The sequence below is a fragment of the Panthera uncia genome, unplaced genomic scaffold, assembly GCF_023721935.1.
Source record: "Panthera uncia isolate 11264 unplaced genomic scaffold, Puncia_PCG_1.0 HiC_scaffold_1281, whole genome shotgun sequence".
In the NCBI taxonomy this organism is placed as follows: Eukaryota; Metazoa; Chordata; class Mammalia; order Carnivora; family Felidae; genus Panthera; species Panthera uncia.
In genome coordinates this window covers 152,117-173,067 of record NW_026057900.1, presented here as the reverse complement: position 1 = coordinate 173,067, position 20,951 = coordinate 152,117, and the positions used below count along the sequence as shown (strand labels likewise).

The 20,951-nt window shown below is 43.2% G+C and overlaps 1 protein-coding gene across 1 annotated transcript in view; it reads right to left on the bottom strand.

Moving 5' to 3' along the window:
- Window positions 1-10,676: 10,676 nt before the first annotated feature.
- LOC125916873 (ATP-binding cassette sub-family C member 11-like) overlaps window positions 10,677-20,951 on the bottom strand; it is a 42,727-nt gene continuing 32,452 nt past the window's right edge. The window contains exons 17-21 of the mRNA XM_049623134.1: window positions 19,222-19,411; window positions 17,682-17,841; window positions 14,821-14,899; window positions 14,035-14,148; window positions 10,677-11,162 (exon numbers count right to left, since the gene is read on the bottom strand). Of these exons, the coding sequence (XP_049479091.1) occupies window positions 10,950-11,162; window positions 14,035-14,148; window positions 14,821-14,899; window positions 17,682-17,841; window positions 19,222-19,411 (756 nt within the window). The 3' untranslated portion in view covers window positions 10,677-10,949. The remainder of the gene's footprint in view (window positions 11,163-14,034; window positions 14,149-14,820; window positions 14,900-17,681; window positions 17,842-19,221; window positions 19,412-20,951) is intronic.

The following is a 20,951-nucleotide window of genomic DNA, read 5'->3' as shown; positions in this document are numbered from 1 at the left end:
ATCTGCTTGCTGGCAGCCAGAAGGTGGGGGTGGGCCCTGATAGGAGCTGACAGGAGCAGAGACCGGGCCGAGCCAGGGCCCCTGCAGCCACCATGACTCTGTTCCTGGCAGCTTTTCTCCACTCAGAGCATCTGAGGGTTGGCAGGGGATGGGAAAAGGTCCCTGGTGCATCCCTCTGCTTTCTGGCAGGACATCCCCAACCTGACCTCAATGGGCCTGACAAGGCAGAAGCAGGGAGGTCTCCATTTAGAGCAGGGGACACAAACTGGTGGGTTATGGACCACATAAAACTTCAGGTCCGCTTTATTTGGTCTGCACAGTTTAATTTTTCTGAATTTGAATTAGCAGGTACCATTATAAAAAAAAAAAAAAGGCCCTGGCTTTTGACAAAATATCAGAGAGCTCTGTATGCTTGTGTGGCCACAATCACCTCACACTGAGCAGCAGCAACCATTTTCTGGCAGAGCAGACATGCTCTAGTTTGCTGCAATCCCTACCTCTCCTTATTGCCTCCCTGACTCCAGGGATCTGGGGAACTTTGCCTTTATCCTCACATTGGCACTGCAATTTCCTTATAGTGGATTCATTTTTCCTTATCCTTGCTCTCCAAAGGGGGAGAGCGAAAGATAGCTACAGGGCATTTCAAGTAGCAATATTTTCCACACCTACTCACTTTGCTCAATTAAATTCCATTTCTGCCTCTCTAACCCAGAAAATTAACAAGTAATTATTCTTGTTTGAGAACTGGATTCTGTTTTCCTTGGTGCCCATAATGGAAGTCTTTCCTTAGGACTCCTTGCATCAATCAAATGCAGATACCCTGTTAATCATAAAATCCTTCCAAGATAAGAGATTGTGCCCCCTGTGGCTTTCTTGATAAATCCATTCTTAATTTCAAGCCACCAAAATTACCAAGATCCAATGGTCCCATGCCCTCTCCCCAGCTCCCATAGCCCCTTCCTCCAGGCCCTGACCAGCCTCCAGCTCAGAGGAGAAACTCTGTCCAGTTGTCCCAGCACCCAAGTGGGTAGCCAAACCCCCGAGAAGGGACCGCTATTGGGAGAAGGAGGAAGGAAATTGAGAGGGAGCAGAAGAAAGCACACAAGGGTGAGAGGATGCAAAGCCTGGGGTGCAGAAATGAGGGCAGGGGCTTTGCCCAAGGCTTCTCATTTCCAGAAAGCCCCATACAGTGGCCTGTGATGATGTTTCCAAGTGAGGTCTCCCATTCAGTCACAGAGATATTCTGACAACATGGAAGGACAATGATAACTCCCATTTTGGATCTGTTTGAACCACACAGGAATGCACCATGAATTTAAGTTTCTTTAAAACAATAAATTCTGTAATAAAATTGTGAATACTACACACTATACAGTGTGTATATGGGTGTGTTAAAAGACTTCATTTATTCAGTGTAGGCTCTTGTGTATCACAGATTTGGATACCCTGGCTTGGCATTTCTTTTTCTTTTACATACCAGGGGGGTCCAAAAATGGAAGAGCCCTAAGCCTCCCCTCTGCTCTGGGATGCCCTCGGTCCCTGCTTATTCTTGCGTGGGCAGCCACAGTTTGATGTGGTGTCACTCACCACAGCCAGTCCTGGGGATGGAGACAAGGGCACCCAGGGCTGATTGCTAGAGAGAGAAGTTTTACCTGGGCAGGAAACACTAGCGTCCTGAGGAGGAATGGATGAGGAGGAAGGGTCCAAAGTCATGAGGCTCAGCAGGTACTGCCTGCTGCCTGTTGTCTGAGTCTTCTTCTTTCCACAGACTTTAGATTTGGCTTCCCTGTCCCACCTGTCTGGAGCCCTCCTCTCCAACTGCCCCATTCAACTGTCGCTCCCACCATGCCTATGGAGGGAACTCTGAGGGGCCAACATTCCCTCTGTCACGTTAAAGGGCACTGCCCCCTCCCCAGATGGACTTGTAGCCCCATCCTACTCTTTCACTGATGGCCAAGTTCATGCAGTGTGCTTGCAAGGCCACCCTTCCAAGCCTGTCATATCACAGCTTTGTATCAATAAAAGAAAAAATGCCCCCCACCAGCCCCATTCTACAAGTGAGGAGAATAAGGAATAGAGGCCTTCCATGACTGGCCTAGAGCAAGGATGAGACCAGAGGCCAAGTCTCCTGACTCCTAGTCAGGACCTCTCTCCCAAAAGGCATGCATTTCCCTCTCTGAGCTCCTGCAAAGGTGAAGCAACTCTGAGGTCAAGAGATGGGGGGGTGCGGGGGGCGTGGATCTGACCTTCAAAACAAAGAAAATCTCATTCATGTATTCTCCATTCAGTTAACCAAACATAAAAGGTGTTTTGACCTCTTTTTTTTTCTTGAATTACAAGAAAAGTAAGTCAGAAACTGACACTGACTGCTGATTCTTACATATGAAATTTCCTGTTTATCTCACTCGTGGCTTTGCAAACTCTGGAGTGCAGGTCTTTTCCAGCATCTTGAGATCCTTCAAGTGCCTGGCCATGGGGCCTTGCTCAGAGCTGGCTGAAGGATTCCATGGTGGCCAGGGAATGGCTGGGAGCAGGCAAATCTCTGAATTCAGAAATAACAAATCTTGATTCGTTTTTAAGAATCATTTAGACACCTTAGAAGACTTCCTCCACCTAACTCCCACGGATTTTATGTCACATTCTACTATAGTATTCCAACCCTGCCAGAAGCCTCTTCCTACTCTTATCCTGGTCAATCCCTCCCCCTGCTGGCTGTTTCTGGCTCCTCCACCTCCTGGGATATAGTTCTCAGAGGAGGCTGCCGCCCCCCAACAGGGTACTTCACTTCGTGCCCAAAAGGGAGGTGGGAAGTGGGGAGGGTCTGTACACAGGTTGCCCTGTAGAAAAATAGATCCCCAAGGAAGGTTCCCTGGCCTCGGGGTTGGGCTGCCTTGCAGAGGCTCCCTTTGTGCAGGTCTATGTTCCCTTTTGTTTGTCTCCATTCCTTCCTCCATAAATGCAAATCACTGCTAATAATATCACTTGACATTTGTAGAGCCCTTTGTGTGTCATGAAGTTCTTCTTCCTTTTTATCACTTGATCTTCACAACCACCCCGGGAGGTCTCCGAAACACAGCCTAGACTTACTTTCACAATTTCCAAACAGATTTGAATGCTGTCAAGTTCATTGCAGATTGATGAGTGGTTTTTCTCCAAGTTCGTAGGTCTGGCAGAGATGGATCTCTACTGGGACACAGCATTTTGGTACTACATAAAGACGATTGTTTGGCCTGTCAGGCAACAGAGTGAAATGATGGAGGGGGGTGTGCAGTCTCTGCCCAAGGGGGCCTGAAGAAACGAGCAGACAAGCCCCTGTGCCAGGCAGTGCATACACCCTAGAAGGCCAGCCACTGAGCAGGGCATAGACACCCCCGCCCAGGGATGAGGGGGGCAGGAGAACCCTTTGAAGTACAGGAAGGAAATATTAGAAATCCTTTCTATATTTTTCTGCATCATTATACATTTTTATTTTTAGTGTTTATTCATCTTAGAGAGAGAGAGCAGGGGAGGGGAGGGGCAGAGAAAGAGGGAGACACAGAATCTGAAGCCGTTTCCAGGCTCTGTGCTGACAGCTCAGTGGGGCTTGAACCCATAAGCTGTGAAATCATGACCTGAGCTGAAGTCAGATGCTTAACCTACTGAGCTACCCAGGTGGCTCCCTGCGTCATTATTAAAATGGTACTTTTGTGTATGAATATAATGGGACAGTGATATACACGCATATGCTGCACATCATTTATAAATAAATATATATGCATGTATCAGGAGTCTGTGTGCCCAAATACCAATGGTGGTGCTGGATGGAAAACTTCAGAAACACTCCTCTTGAGAATTTCCCCAGCTCTTTATTCCAAAGCAAATCTCTGTCTGAAATTCTCCCTATTCTACCTTTATCAACATGTCTTCAATAAACAATAAAAGACATAAGCTCAATCAACCTCAAAAACATTTTTGTAAATAATTTTTTACAATATATACATACATATAGGTGTATATACAGATATAGGTAGATAATAGATAGATGATAGATGATTGATAGATTGATAGACAGATATACACACAGAAATCAATGCATGGTGTTACAGAGTCAGTATAGTGTTATAGTGTTATATAGTCAGTAGAGTGGTTAAGAATAGAAACTCTGGAATCAGATCTGAGTTCAAACCTCTAAATTTCAATTTCTCCAACTACAAAATGAGAACACTAACTTCAAAGCATTGTAAGTTAATTGAGGATTAGGTAATGTAAGGAAAGTGCTGAATACAGTGTCTTACCCATTGTAAACACTCAATACATGGTAACTATTATTTGTGAATAATAATTTTTTTTAGTTAGCAAGATCTCAGGAGAAATAAGCATCCTATCTTCTGGGTCACTGTTGGAATCTGTCCAGTGGAAGTACACAACAAAGGAAGGGGTTTGGGTTTTTTATTTTTGTTTGCCTTATGAACTAAGGAAAGAGTTATAGGAGGAAGACCAGACAAGGTTGATGTCAAATGAATCTGGGAAGTAATTTAGAATTTGAATGGACATTTCAAACAAACATAGGTTAGTGAAGCAGAAACTCATGAACAGGCTCCCCAAGAAAGGATGAAACATGCTCTTGGGCAGAAAACGGGAGTTCTGGCCTCCTGCTTCATCACTTAGATCTTAAAGCCCTGAGCAAGCCCCTTGGCTCAGAGCTGAGCCTGTGAACACAAAAGCCCACACACGGGAAAGGTGGCCCTTCCTTCTCCGGACCAGGAAAACTTGGCTTTATTGTGAACAACTTAATTTTTTTTCTTTAAATGATTGAATTGTGAAGATCTTGTACTACATCTTTCCTTCCTCTCACTAACCATTAAGGAGATCAGAGTGAAAACTTTCAGCTATCTCTAATGGTATACAGCTTTATGGCATGCATTAGTGGGAAATGATGTCCGTGGAATGCTCTGTAATGCTCTGTAACCTCTAAATCATGAACCAGGCACAACCCCAGGATCATGAGGTGAAGAGGTGGGGAGCATTTCAATGAGTGCCAAATGGGACTGGGGCCCTCATATTGGAACAGAAGCTTCTGGATCGGTACAATCATTGCTAGAATTCAGCTCAGATTACAAAGCTCTCAGGAACCAAGGATCTGGCAAGAAATATCATTATTAAGACAGAAAATTGGGGCGCCTGGGTGGCTCAGTCAGTTGAGCATCTGACTTCCGCTCAGGTCATGATCTCACAGTCTGTGAGTTCAAGCCCCGCGTCAGGCTCTGTGCTGACAGCTCAGAGCCTGGAGCCTGCTTCAGATTCCGTGTCTCCCTCACTCTCTGCCCCTCCCCTACTCATGCTCTGTCTCTCTCTCAAAAATAAATAAACATTTGAAACAGAAAATTGTACTTTTCTTCTCTGTAATGAGAAATGGTTTTGCCATGATACTGCACACACTTGCTGCAATGGTGGCCAGAACTCGGTAAGGGTAGACCAGCTATCAGAACTAGGACTTCTGCAAAGGGACCAGTGCATCCATCCTCTGCCCACGCTATTATCTCTTAACTACAGAGAACAAACTGATGGTTACCAAAGGGGAGGTGGGTGAGGGTACGGGGGAAATAGGTGATGGGGATCAAGGAGTACACTTGTCATGATGAACATGGGGTAATGTATGAGAGTGTTGCATCACTATATTATACACCTAAAACTAATATTACACTGTATGCTAACTGGAATTAAAATAAAAACTTAAAACAACAACAATCAATTAATTTAATTAGGGACTCAAATTTAAAGAAAAAAAAACCTGGGCACCAAAAATACTCTGGTCTCCTCTCCACCGGGATGTAATTGAAAATACATATAACAGCAAACCATTAAATAAATATAAGGAAGTGGAACCAAGTTCTACATTCTCTCATGACAATTATTTTTGCATTGTTTCTGAAATATCAAATAGCAATTTCTAAAATTTTATTAAATTTATATATATATATAAATAAATATATATTTATAAAATTTATTAAAATTTTATTACAAAATAGCTCAGATGCCCAAAAATATGTATTTAAGAATTAAAGAAAACAAAGTCATATACTTTTTTAAATATAATTTATTATCAAATTGGCTTACCCAGTGCTCATCCCAACAAGTGCCCTCCTCAATTCCCATCACCTATTTTCCCTCTCCCCCACCCCCATCCACCTTCAGTTTGTTCTCTGTTTTTAAGAATCTCTTGTGGTTTGCTTCCCTCCCTCTCTGTTTGTATCTATTTTTCCCCCTCCCTTCCCCCATGGACTTCTGCTAAGTTTCTCAAGATCCACATATGAGTGAAAACATATGATATCTGTCTTTCTCTGGTTGACTTATTTCACTGAGCATAATACCTTCCAGTTCCATCTATGTTGTTGCAAATGGCAGGATTTCATTCTTTCTCATTGCCAAGTACTATTCCACTGTATATATAAGCCGCATCTTCTTTACCCATTCATGAGTCGATGGGCATTTAGGCTCTCTCCATGATTTGGCTGCTATAAACATTGGGGTACATGTGCCCCTACGCATCAGCACTCCTGTATCCCTTGGGTAAATTCCTAGTAGCGCTATTGCTGGGTTGTAAGATAGTTCTATTTTTAATTTTTTGGGGAGCTCCACACTGTTTTCCACAGCAGCTGCACCAGTTTGCATTCCCACCAACAGTGGAGGAGGGTTCCCGTTTCTCCACATCCTTGCCAGCATCTGTAGTTTCCTGAGTTGTTCATTTTAGCCACTCTGACCAGTGTGAGGTGGTATCTCAGTGTGGCTTTGATTTGTATTTCCCTGATGATGAGTGACGTTGAGCACCTTTTCATGTGTCTTTTAGCTGTCTGGATGTCTTCTTTGGAAAAGGGTCTATTCATGTATTTTGCCTATTTCTTCACTGGATTATTTGTGTTTTGGGTGTTGAGGTTAGTAAGTTCTTTATAAATGTTGGATACTAACACTTTATCCAATATGTCATTTGCAAATATCTGTCCCCATTCTGTTGGTTGCCTTTCAGTCTTGTTGATTGTTTCCTTTGCAGTACAGAAGTTTTTATCTTGATGAGGTCCCAATAGTTCATTTTTGCTTTTAATTACCTTGCCTTTGGAGATGTGTTGAGCAAGAAATTGCTGCAGCTGAGGTCAAACAGGTTGTTGCCCAATTTCTCCTCTAGGGTTTTGATGGTTTCCCATCTCACATTTAGGTCTTTCAACCATTTTGAGTTTATTGTTGTGTATGGTGTAAGGAAGTGGTCTAGTTTCATTCTTCTGCATATTGCTGTCCAGTTCTCCCAGCACTATTTGCTAAAGAGACTTTTTTCCATTGGATACTCTTTCCTGTTTTGTCAAAGATTAGTTAGCCATACATTTGTGGGTCCAATTCTGAGTTCTCTATACTATTCCATTGGTCTATGTGTCTGTTTTGTGCCAGTACCATACTGTCTTAATGATTACAGCTTTGCAGTAGAGGCTAATGTCTGGGATTATGATGCCTCCTGCTTTGGTTTTCTTCTTCAATATTTCTTTGGCTTTTTGGGGTCTTTGTGGTTCCATACAAATTTTAGGATTGTTTGTTCTAGTTTTGAGAAGAATGCCAGTACAATTTTGATTGGGATTGCATTGAATGTGTAGATTGCTTTGGGTAGTATTGACATTTTGACAATATTTATTCTTCCAATCCATAAGCATGGAATGTTTTTCCATTTCTTTGTGTCTTCTTCAATTTCCTTCATAAGTTTTCTATAATTTTCAGCATACAGATCTTTTACATCTTTGGTTAGGTTTGTTCCTAGGTATTTTATGGTTCTTGGTGCAATTGTAAATGGGATCAGTTTCTTCATTTCTCTTTCTGTTGCATCATTATTGGTGTATAAAAATGCAACGAATTTCTGTACATTGATTTTGTACCCTGACTTTGCTGAATTCATGTATCAGTTCTAGCAGTAACAAAGTCATATACTTAACCACTCAGCTTAGAAAATAAAATATTACCAATATTGTTAAAATACACATATAATTTTTCAAAAAGCTCTGTTTTATTGCTGCTTTGAGCCAGTGGTTCTCAAGTTTTGTGGCACGTTAAATTCCTAAAGCTTTACAAATCCCCAGTCTCAGTCTCCATTCTAAATCAATGAATCAAAACCTCAAGTGGACATCAGTGTTTTAAAATTTTTTTTAATGTTTATTTATTTTTGAGACAGAGAGAAACAGAGCATGAAAGGGGGAGGGGCAGAGAGAGAGGGAGACACAGAATCGGAAGCAGGCTCCAGGCTCTAAGCCATCAGCCCAGAGCCCGACGCCGGGCTTAAACTCACGGACCGCGAGATCGTGACCTGAGCTGAAGTCGGACGCTTAACCAACTGAGCCACCCAGGCGCCCCATGTGTTTTAAAGATTCCTTAGGTCATTCCAATGTTCAGCCAAGGTTGAGAACCATTCCAGGAAGAGAGGCTGTTTCAGGGGAAGGTAAGATGGGGCCCTGAAGACAGAGTGGAAATGGGCTCTTGCTTCTGTGCTCTACCTCAGGGGTCCACACTTCCCCTGGTGGACTTTAGTAGATCTAGATCTGAAACCTGCAGTCTCTCCTCTCATTTTTGGGGAGAGTCTGCCATCTGCTGGCCAACTTGAGGAAAATATGGTTGCTAAATCTGGCGTTAGGGAAGTAGCATGGCAGAGTGGCACTCAGGTTATGGAGTTCCCTCTCACAAGTGGTGCATGCAGTTGTCCCATAGCAGTTCTGGGAGGGGGAAGAGCAGGGTGAATAGAGTCACTTTCAACTTGCAGATGAGCAGCTCTGTGACCCCAGCACTGCAATGGAGGGGAGCAGGAGGGGCTCCCAGGCACTCCTCAGAGCCTAAGAAGATAAAGGCAAGGGCAGAGACGAAAGGGATAAACTGGGCAAAGGGATTTTTAAGAGAGAAAAGACACTCACCTGGGAATGGCCTTAAAAAGAGAAGCAGGGGCTACCTAAAAACCCCAGGAAGGGAATAGAAGGTGATGTGTATGTGTCACTAACTCTGGGACTCAAGCTTTGTCCTCTGGTCCAAAGATTGCATCACCTTGTCACAGTTCTTTCTCATGGGGATTTGTTTGCTGTCCTCTCCGCCTAGAACACTGTTTCTTGCCCCAGCAAATGTTTGTTCAGTTTTCAGGTCTCAGCAAACCACAATCTTGCTTCTACCCGAAAGCCTGCTCTAATTCTGCACATCTCCTGAACCTTGTCCTTGCCTCCTGCCACTCAGTTCTGGAACCATCTGTTTACTGTTCACTCTCATAAGATTCCAAATTCCATGAGCAAAGGGACATCATTACACCCGCACTACCTACCCCAGGGCAAGAAACAGAGCAGTATATAATTGCTTACTGAGTCAACCTTTCTTTTTCTTTTTTAATGTTTATTTATTTTTGATAGAGAGACAGAGTGTGAGCAGGGGAGGGGCAGAGAGAGAGAGGTAGACACAGAATCTGAAGCAGGCTCCAGGCTCTAAGTTGTCAACACAGAGCCCAATGCGGTGCTCAAACCCACGAACTGCAAGATGATGACCTGAGCCAAAGTTGGACATTTAACCTACTGAGCCACCCAGGTGCCCCTACTGAGTCAATTTTTCTTTTGACAAAATCAAACACTATAATCTGAAAACAAAAAGGAAATACTTTGAAACATTTTGCTCCCACCAATGAGCTCCTCTTAGAGGTAAGTTGAAAATAATTACCTTTGCTATTGGAGGAGTGGGGAGATAAGTAATCTTTTTTCCAGTTGGCACATATTATAAACTAACCCCTTTTCCACCCATTTATGCTCTAATCAGTAAATAAACATGGTAGACAAATACTATTTGGGGCCTGCCCAGCTTCTATATCCATTTCTCCTTCATGTAGTAAGAACACCCCAAATTTATTTTGGAGAAATAACCCCCTCCATTCTCAGTCCATATGATTCAGGGCAGCTGACCCCATCCCCAGGTCCAGGTGTGGACATGTGACTTGGGCCTGAGCAGTCACTGTATCTAGCAGCCTAGCATGTGACTTGTTCAGGATGAGCACATGGCCCAAGTCGGCCCAATGAAATTTAGCCGTGAAACTTTTCCTGGTATCATCTGGGGAAACTTCTTTCCAGGGTGCTAAGCTGGTAGGACGTGAGGCTAGCGCTGTTGGCAGCCTTGCTACCACCGTGAGGAGAGAGAAGGTCAAAGAGTAAGGCCATAAAAGGAGAGTATCGCTGAGAGAAGAAGAGGCAGAGTTCACAGGGCAGATGTCTTTTAGGTACTGGCTCCCAACCTAGAACTTTCTCTGGACCTTTCCATTACATTAACCAATGAAGTCCCTTTTCCAGAAGTTAGTTTGAGGGAATCTCTCTTCCCTGCAGCTGAATGGAGTACTAGCTTAACAAAAAAGCAGAATAGACAATGTAACTTTTTCTTTTTTTTTTCTTTTTTTTTTTTACAAAATCAATACAGCATTTGCAATACTTTTCACACAGATCCAGAAACCATAATAAAGTTTCACATTACTATGAAATTACTCAACATATCAGTTAAAAAGAGGCACATGATGATTTGTCCACATGGTCTCAAATGGTGTATGGGGGTTCTCAGGTCTGGGGAGCCACAGAGTGGCCTATTCCAGGTTTTGCTCCCCTCAATCTTCTTTTCTGTCCCATTACCAGCACCCCTGACCATGTTTCAGCCCTGCTTTCAAGAGAAGTAGCCATCTCTACACAAGAAGGTCATAGACAGCAGGCCTCACAGCTGCACTTGGCTGTGCCATCAGCCTCCACGCAGTCACCGGTCCCCTTTAGCTCAGTGAAGAATTGGCTGTTGCCAACAGGGAAGCAAACACAGACCCAGGCTTCTGCTGCAGGACCTCAGGCCTGTCAAACTCTACAACCTGGGAGAGTGAGAAAGGAGGAGAGGGGAGGGACACCACTGAGCTCAGCCTTGAAGGATCCAAAGGCCTCCTTGGGGTGCTAGCCTGAGCACCCATCCTCCCACTGCCCCAGGGACTCAAGTCTCACCTTCCCGTTGCTCATGACCAGGATGCGGTCACAATTGAGCACAGTGGTGATGCGGTGTGCAATGACCAGCACTGTGCAGCCCTGGAAGGCTTCCCGGATTGTGTGCTGGATCAGGGTATCGGTTTCCACATCAATGGAGGCTGTGGCTTCATCAATAAGGATGATCTGGTAGACACAAAACAGGGGTGAAGGCAGCTTCCTCTGGCCCTGAGCCCTGGATCTAGACCTGGGTCTACCACTAATTCACTGAGTCCCTTAGCTGAAAGATGGAGAGATTTGGATTGAGTTTAAAACCTACTCTGAGCTCTAATTGTCCATTATGTTGAAGAGAATGTTAGGTCTTGACCAAGAGCTTTTTTTTTTTTGTAACCAGAGAATTAAGTTCTTGAAAATGAAAATGTCCCAGTCACAACTTCTTGTTTTATGAACTGCCTTCCTATTTGCCTGAATTAACACAGACCAGCATTTCCCAATGTGAGCCATATGCACATCCTTGGATGGCACATGAGATGGTGTGGCTAGTATATGGATAAACATTCTCTTTACTGTAACATTTTTATTTTATTTTATTAACCATATGCATTAGAAAAATATAACTAGCACAGAAATATGATTTAACAACTGTTACTGTATAGAATGAGGCTTTTTTGGTTTTATTATTTTTTTTAGAGAGAGAGCACATGCAAGTGGGCAAGAGAGGCAGAGAGAGAGACAGAAAGAGAGAATCCTAAGCAGGCTCCCACTCATCACAGAGCTGGACACAGGGCTTGATCTCACAACCCTCAGATCATGACCTGAGTTTAAATCAAGAGTTGGGACACAACTGATTGAGCCACCCAGGAGCCCCTAGAATAAGGCTGTTTTAAAAAAAAATGGGGGGGGGGAGCATCGCAGATAAGTCAAAGGAGAGACTGTATGTAGATATGACAAAAGTCATAAAGTGATGACTCAAATTTGGGAAACAATATAGAGAAAGCAACTTTGGCACCAGTAGCCTAGTAACCATAAAATTAGAAACTAAGTGGTTAAGAAATTGCTACATGCATATTGCAAATTCTGTCTTTCATCTCTGCTAGAAAGAGGGGAATAGTTCTTCCTGTGAAACCTTCCCCCAAGCTTCCAACCCCACTGAGCTCTGCTTGCTTTTCTTCTTAATTGTTATTTAAGTTCTAGTTAGTTAACATACAGTGCAATATTGATTTCAGGAGTAGAATTTAGTGATTCATCACTTACATACAACACTCAATGCTCATCACAAGTGCCCTCCTTAATACCTTATGCCCCATCTAGCCCATCCCCCATCCACATCCCTCCATCAGCCCTCAGTTTGTTCTCCATCATTAAGAGTCTCTTATTGTTTGTTTCCCTCTCTCTTTACCCCTCCCCTTCCCATGTGTTCATCTGTTTTGTTTCTTAAATTCCACATGAGTGAGGTCATGTGGTATTTGTATTTCTCTGACTGACTTACTTCACTTAGCGTAATACACTCTAGCTCCATCTACATCATTATAAATAGCAAGATTTCATTCTTTTCGATTGCTGAGTAATACTCCAATGTGTGTGTGTGTATATATATATATATATATATATATATATACACCAAATCTTTATCCATTCATCAGTTGATGGATGTCTGGGCTCTTTTCATAGTGTGGCTAGTGTTGATAAAGCTGCTATAAACATGGGATACATTTACGCTTTCAAATCTATATTTTTGTATCCGTTGGATATATGTGTACATATGAGTACCTGTGTGTGACATAATTTGAGAAAATTTGCTCCTGACTAGCACAGGTAGGTTCCTCAAAAAGTTAAAAATAGAACTACCTTATGATCCAGCAATTGCACTACTAGGTATTTATCCAAAGGATACAGAAGTGCTGATTTGAAGGGGCACATGTACCCCAATGTTTATAGCAGTGCTATCAACAATAGCCAAACTATGGAAAGAGCTCAGATATCCATCAACCAATGAATGGATAAAAAAAGATTTGGCATATATATATATATATATATATATATATGTATTTATATTTATTTATATTATATATTTATATATATTTATATTTACATAAATATTAGTCATCAAAAAGAATGAAATCTTGCATTTATAGTGATATGGATGGAGCTACAGAGTATTATGCTAAGTGAAATAAATCAATCAGAAAAAGACAAATACCATATAATTTCATTTATATGTGGAATTTAAGAAACAAACAGGTGAACATAGGGAGAAAAAAAGAAAGAGAGGCAAACCAGAAAATAGAATCTCAACTATAGAGAGCAAACTTGAGGGTTGCTGGAGGGGAGGTTGGTAAGAGGATGGGTTAAATGGGTGATGGGTATTAAGGAGGGCACTTGTCACTTGTGGTGAGAACTGGGTGTTGTATGTAAGTGACGAATCACTAAATTCTACATCTGAAACTTTAATTAATTAATTAACTCTGGAACAGCTATCATCTGATTTCCAGCTCTAATAAAGACAAGGGAGGGCGTCTGGGTGGCTCTGTTGGTTAAGCATCTTTGACTCAGGTCATGATCTCACGGTTCATGAGTTCAAGTCTGCATCAAGTGAGCTCAAGCCCCACTTTAGGTGAGTGTGGGCCCCACTTCTCTCTCTCTCTCTCTCTCTCTCTCTCTCTCTCTCTCTGCCCCTTGCTTACTTGTGCCCTCTCTCTCTCAAAAAAAAAAAAAAAAAAGACAAGGGAATGTCTTATACCCCAGTTTTAAAAAGAATATATGATAGAAAACTGTTAAATTAATAAGCTTCTCAACTTTAACTTTTTTAAGGGAAATGCATCATGATTTAGTTCCAGTGGTGGATCATTCAGCTTAGCTGCAGGGTATCAGAGTTTTGAGAGAGCCCAGCGTGAGTGCCCCCCACACTCAAGATATGGGCAGATTAGCAATCGGTGACATGAAGAAGCCTGTTGTGTATTTGTGGGAAAATGTATAGCATAGCACCCACTGTCCCGTGGAGATGGAGGGAGAAATAGCCAGTGTGGTTACCCAAACTGGGCGCCATCTGTGGTCTCACCTTGGAGTTGCGAAGGAGTGCTCTTGCAATGCAGAGCAGCTGCCTCTCCCCCACAGAGAAGTTTCTGCCACTTTCCACAACTTCTGCTTGCAGTCCTTGGGGTAACTTTGAGATCTGTAATATCAGGGAAAATGCGATATAGACTACATAGGCATGTGGGCATGCAGGCCACTGTGGGGTGAGACCTAACTTGACCCCATCAGACCTCCCCTATCACACTTTGTAACACTCCTCATCTCTCTATACTCCAATCACTGATATTTCTCTTCCTTATCTGTGTTTCTCTCACTCCCATCTCAGGATCTTTGTATATGCTAGTTCTTGTGCTGGAATGTTCTCTTGAAGATCTGCACCCTACTGCCCCCTCAACATTTGATCTCAGGTCAAATGCCCCATCTTTAAAGGGGCCTAGCTTGGCCATTCCACATAAAAGAGCTGCTCCCTGACTGAAGTAACTATTGTTACTACCTGAAAGTATCTCATGTGTCCATTTATTTGTTGCATTTATCTCCCATTGAATGTAAGCACCAGGAGGGCAAACACCTTACCTACCTTCCCTTTGCTGTGTCCCCTGAGCCTAGAACATGCCTGGTTCACTGTTAGTGTCTGAGTGCCATCAGACTTTATTTAGGAATCCAAAATCATCTCATCTCCATGAGATTATTTTATCTATGCCCCAAAATGGCAGCATCTGGAATATCATGCGAGATGAGCCCCAAAGGACCAACAGGCACCGCTGTTGAAGAGGCAGGCTAAAACTAAAAATCGGGTCTTGGAGCTACTTACTGTCATGCTCAGGAATGTCTTCTCCAAGACATCCCAGATCTGCTCATCTGTGTAGCGGTCAAAGGGGTCTAGGTTGAATCTGCCATATAAGAAGAGAAGTGTTCCATAACCACATGCAACCATTGAACAGTCTGTATAACACTGATATACAAATATTTGCTCAAGTCCCACGTTTACCTCTTTTAAGTATCTACCTAGAAGAAGAATTGCTGGATCATATGGTAATTTTATTTTTAACTTTTGAGGAAATGCCAAATTGTTTTCCACAGAGGCTATACCATTTTATATTCCCACCAGCAGTGAACGTGAGTTCCAGTTTCTCAACATCCTTGCCAACACTCATTATGTTCCTTTTTCTTTTTTCATTATAGCCATCCCAGTAGGAGTGAAGTGGTATCTCACTGTGGTGGGGTTGATTTTTCTGTCGTTTGCAGTGAAAAAAATCCTAATCGATCATCCAAGCAACATCAGGTTGGGATCTATCTGGACTTTATACCCATTAAGGTTCTCACTTTCATTTGGCATAGGCAACATTATTAATTCTCCTGCGTTATGCAACCACTCAGTCCTGATTAAAACCTATTCTTTTTCTCCAAAATATTTTTTAATGTTTTATTTATTTTTGAGAGAGAGAGCACAAGTAGGTGAGGGGCAGAGAGAGGGAGAGAGAGAGAGACAGAGAGAGAATCTGAAGCAGGCTCCAGGCTCTGAACTGTCAGCCTGATGGAGGGTTCAAACTCATAAACTCTCAAACTGCAAGATCATGACATGAGCTGAAGTCAGATGCTTACCAACTGAGCCAGCCAGGCACCTCTGATTAAAACCTATTCTTAATCTCTGCTTTATCTGTCCCCAGTTTTGGCAGACACACACATTTTGTGTGTAGGGCTAGATTGTATTAAAGCAGGAGGTAGAATGTCTTATCTGCATGATATTTGATAGTCTCCAAAACATTTTCATAGACAGACTCATTGACACCCTTTCCCCTCAAGGGATGGGTATACCCCTTTGGTTGATGGGGAAATTATGGCTTATCAGTGTTAAATGCTTGTTCAAGGTCACACCACAAGTCAGTCTGAGAGATAGGCTAGAATCAGAGACACTCAGAGATAGATGAAACTGCAATGGATAGAGAACCCAGGTCTCCTCTATTCTAGTTCACACTTGTCCCTGCTGCAAGGGGGGAATAGCACTGGCTAAGGCATGAGACTACCTGGAGTTATACCTCATCTTTACCATTTACTTGTGTGTCTCCTGAAACAAGTCACTTTTCCTGTCTAAGTTCAGTGTCTTCCCCTATAAAGTAAGGTAACAGTAGTGCCTACCTCATAGGGTTGGGGTGACAGTTAAATGAGACAGAACATTAAAGCATGGGCTAGCACATATAAATGCTCAAAAAATGTTAATTCATATTTTTATTACGCCTATACCAAGGCATTTGTCCTTGGTTCTAGCTTAACACAGAGATCTATCACTAAATATTATCTCATTCCCCTAACACAACCATTTTAAAGTCCCCTGTTTGTGCACATACTATGCACTCTTCCTAAAAAGTCTTTCTCCCCTTTTTCTTCCAGACAAGCTCCTACTTATCCTTCAAGGCTCTGCTCAAATATCTTTTCCTCTATGGAGCCTTTCTGGATTCACCCAAGTATGGCTATTTGACCTACTTCTGGGCTCCTTTCACACTTTGTTCATATCTCTGATCTGGTAAATATCCCCTTGTATTATAATCTGTTGGTTCTTATGTCTCTATACCCACCCACCCACCCCATGACTACATTCTGAACTTCTCAGGAGGAGTACAGGCAGTGATCATTCATCCAAGTGTCCTCAGGCCTTAGTACAATGTCTGGACCTAGGAAAGCCTCAGAAAAGGTAAATTAAATGAATGAAAGAAGGGAGGGGGGAGAGAGGGAGAGAGGAAGGAAGGAAGCAGGAAAGGGAGGGAGGAAAGGAAGGAGAGGGAAGAAAGAAAGGAATGGGAGGGAGGAAGGAAGGAAGGAAGGAAGGGGACAGAGGAAGGAAGGGGAGGGAGGGAGAGAAGGAAAAAATGAAAGGGAGGGAGAGAAGGAAGGAGGCAGAAGGGAGGAAGAAAGCAAGCAGGGGAAGGAAGGGAGGAAGTAATAATGAGTAAATGAATAAATGATTGAACGGAGCTCTAGGGGTCAGTTTATCCTCTTGCCTCCGATAATGCCCCTTAAACATCCCTAAAACATGAGGAATCTAGCTTCATTTTTAATGCATTAGACTTCCTCAATCTCCATGCCTTAATGTTCCAACATAGCTTTAATGTGCACTGTTAAGTAGGAGTATGAATCTGGATAAAGTTTAGTCCCAGAGTTGACATCTGAGGAAATAAAAAGGTGAAGAGGCTGAAAGATCCAGTTCCATCTGCTTTGCTGACTGAACTGCCTGGATTCTTGTTCACTTCTCCTCTGCCTGGAATGTGCATCCTGTGAAGAAATGTTCCCTGACATCTAGCCTAAATGCCTCCTTCAGCTTTATCCAGTGGGAGGAGAGAAGAGAATAAACCACATCTAGACATAAAAGAATAAAGTGGCAGCCAAAATGCAAATGCTTAAGGGTGAACTAAAATCTGACCAATCCCATCAGGTTTTAAAAAACTAAAAATTATGCCTTTCTTTTGTTTACCACATTATAGTTTACAAAGTGCTCTTGTGTATATCAGGGCTTCATTCAATCTTCAGGGACATTTCAGTGAGTCCCAGTGAGTGGCCCAGCTTGCCAAGAGATCAGAGGCCCCAAAACTGGAGCACTGGGCACCAGCTAACCAAAGACAGCCCAGCCCTGGCATCCTGGTCCTGCCACCCCTCCCAGGACCCCATCCTCTGCTTTACCTGATGGTTCCTGAAAGCAGGACAGGATCTTGAGGGACAACTGAGAACCTGGACCGCAGGTCCTCCAGGGCAATACTGCTGATGTCCACACCATCTATGAGAATCCGGCCTGCTGCAGGCTCCACCAGGCGGAAGAGAGCCACTCCCAAGGAGGACTTCCCTGTTGGGCAAGAAATATGCAGGGGCACTAAAGGCAGTTTCCTGATCTGCACTAGAAGCAGCACAGGCCACACCTGGAGTTCACACCTGACCTGCTTCCCTCCATGGTCCATCCTTTGTCATCCTGAGCCCTGAGAGAGCAGAAGAGGAGTGGAGTCTCTGCTCCAACTAGTGCCCCAAACCATGAGCAGATTTCTTACAGCCTAGATCAGAGGGCACAACTGGAGCCCCTGGGTATATCCGGCCATTCATATATTTCTGTTTCACATATATTTCACACACACAGTGCTACTGTTATTTTCTAAATTTTTGCCAGCATTTAAAAAATCCAAAGATCCTATGTACAAAATTTCTTTTTTTTTTTCCTATATACAAAATTTCAAATAGCATGCTTTTCTTGAATCCTAGAACTGGCAACACTAGTCCCACATCCTCCCACATAACAAGCAGCAGGAGCTGAGTGCGGCTGCTTCCTTGAGAGAGAACAATGCTCTCCAGTTCAACATTCTGCCCTCCTCACCTTTCTTCATCACATCCTAGACCCATAGTAGCTTCTCTACGTCAGACTGTAGCCCTCTCAGGCCAATTGCAGGCAAGAAGTAGAAAGGGAAGGACACACTAAAGAACACAGGTAGAAACTCTTCACCTAGCAGGAGTGCAAGGCCTGCAGGGGGCCTGAGGAAGTGGAGACCCATGAAGGTTCTTGTCTTCCTAGAGGTCTACCTGGAGGAAGCAGCTCCTAGGCACACAAGAGTGGGGCAAGAATCAAGTCTGAGGATCGTCTTTGAACAATGTAAAAAAGGAGGGAGCTACACTTAGACCAGACCTCCCAAAAGTAATAAGAGAGGAAGGGAGGGAAAGAAGTCATAACGGAGAGGACAAAGAAGGAGGCTGATAAGAGAGGTCTAGGAATGGTAAGAAGGAAGGAGAAGCAGGACCCGGACTTCACTCCTGGACCTGCTCTTCACCCTAGAAGAGCACTGTAATGCCCCTTGCTTGAAACACTCCTCCCCTGCACCCTATCCATCCTTCCTGGCTCAGCTCAAATGCTGGCCTCAGAGCCCAGGCCACTGTAGCTCACCGGAGCTCAGCCCCATTACTCTGTTAATGGCACCCTTTTACTTCCTCCATGACATTCGTCACAATCTGTAATTACCTTATTTATTTCCTAATTTGATGACTTAACACCTATCTTTTCCAGTGGAAAAGCAGGACTTTTTCCATGATAGCAGGACCTTGGGTTCTGTTTACTAGTGCACAGTATAAAGTGAGGGCCCAATAAACATCTGTGGGGTCACTGAGTAAACACATGCCTGGAAATAGGTCCAACACCCACAGGTCAAAGTTGAGGACAGGGGGTGCCCCAGGACATGCCACTCACCAGAGCCTGTCCTTCCCACGATGCCCACCACTTCTTGGCCATGAATTGTCAGATTGATGCCATTAAGGATAATGGGTGTGTTGTCTCTGTATTTCATCTGATAATCCTGGAATGTGATTTCTCCATGCTGTGGCCACCCAGGGGGACAGCTCATGCCTTCTATGTGCAAAGGAGCCTCAGGGACACACATCTCATTTTTGAAGAAAGAAAAAGAAATAAATAGTTATCATTAATCTCTGCCTATCTCCTGCTGACCCACTGGCTTCCAGCTGTTGGGTGTGTAAGCCACCCCAGCCTGTCTCACACTGGGCTCAAGCCACCAGCTGTGTAATCGCAGGAGCACCCCAAGAGGAACATCCTGCTCCACTTACCTGATGTGCACATAATTTTATCCCCAAAGAGTGAGAGACTATTTGGCTAGCCCCCCTGTTATTAACATAGAGAACTTCTTCTAATTTATTATGTGAGGCTCTAAAGAAATAGAATCCAGAACAGTGACAATAAAGACAGCAGAGCTAACTGACCCCTTTGGGGCATGTTTTATAGCACAGCGGCCTTGTGCAGACTTATGCTCCCTCTATCCTTATCAATGAGGTAGGTAATTTTAAATGCATTTCACACACAAGGAAATAGAGGCTCAAATGGGTTAAATGACTTATTTAAGATCATAGAGCTTATGAACTCAGACCAGGACTGCCTGACTTCAAGCTCATAACTGAATCAAGCACAGCTGGGTATGTCCTGAGGCCTGAATGATGGAAAAGAAGCACAATCCACAATTCACAGCCCTTCACCACAGGTGCTATGTACAATAGCATCCCTTCATGTTAAATCAAAGTTCTATGATTCACAAATTATGCTCCTATTAACAGGGGCTGGAAAACTGGTTTTAAAGGCTCTGCCAGTCCCCGGCTGTGCAATCTTAAGCAAGATGCTGAGTCTGGCCAAGCCTCAGTTTCCTCTTCCAGGGGGATGATAATTCAATCAACCTTATAAAAGTGTTTTGTGGTTCCATGAGATAATCTATATATAAAAATATTGAGCCTTTACTGAGCCAGGCACTGTACTAAGTGCTTTACATATTGTGTTATTTAATCTTTGTAATAACCCAATGAAGTAGATACAGTGACCTGTCCCAGTTTACACGGCTGACTCAAGTGGCAAAGCTTGGACTTGAACCCAGGTGATCTGGCTCTAAAACCTGTGTTCTTTTTTTTTATGTAACATTTTAGGTTTTATTATTTTTTTTCAATATATGAAATTTATTGTCAAATTGGTTTCCATACAACACCCAGTGCTCATCCTAAAAGGTGTCCTCCTCAATACCCATCACCCACCCTCCCCTCCCTCCCACCCCCCATCAACCCTCAGTTTGTTCTCAGTTTTTAACAGTCTCTTATGCTTTGGTTCTCTCCCACTCTAACCTCTTTTTTTTTTTTTCCTTCCCCTCCTCCATGGGTTTCTGTTAAGTTTCTCAGGATCCACATAAGAGTGAAAACATATGGTATCTGTCTTTCTCTGTATGGCTTATTTCACTTAGCATCACACTCTCCAGTTCCATCCACATTGCTACAAAGGGCCATATTTCGTTCTTTCTCATTGCCATGTAGTACTCCATTGTGTATATAAACCACACTGTCTTTATCCATTCATCAGTTGATGGACATTTAAGCTCTTTCCATAATTTGGCTATTGTTGAGAGTGCTGCTATAAACATTGGGGTACAAGTG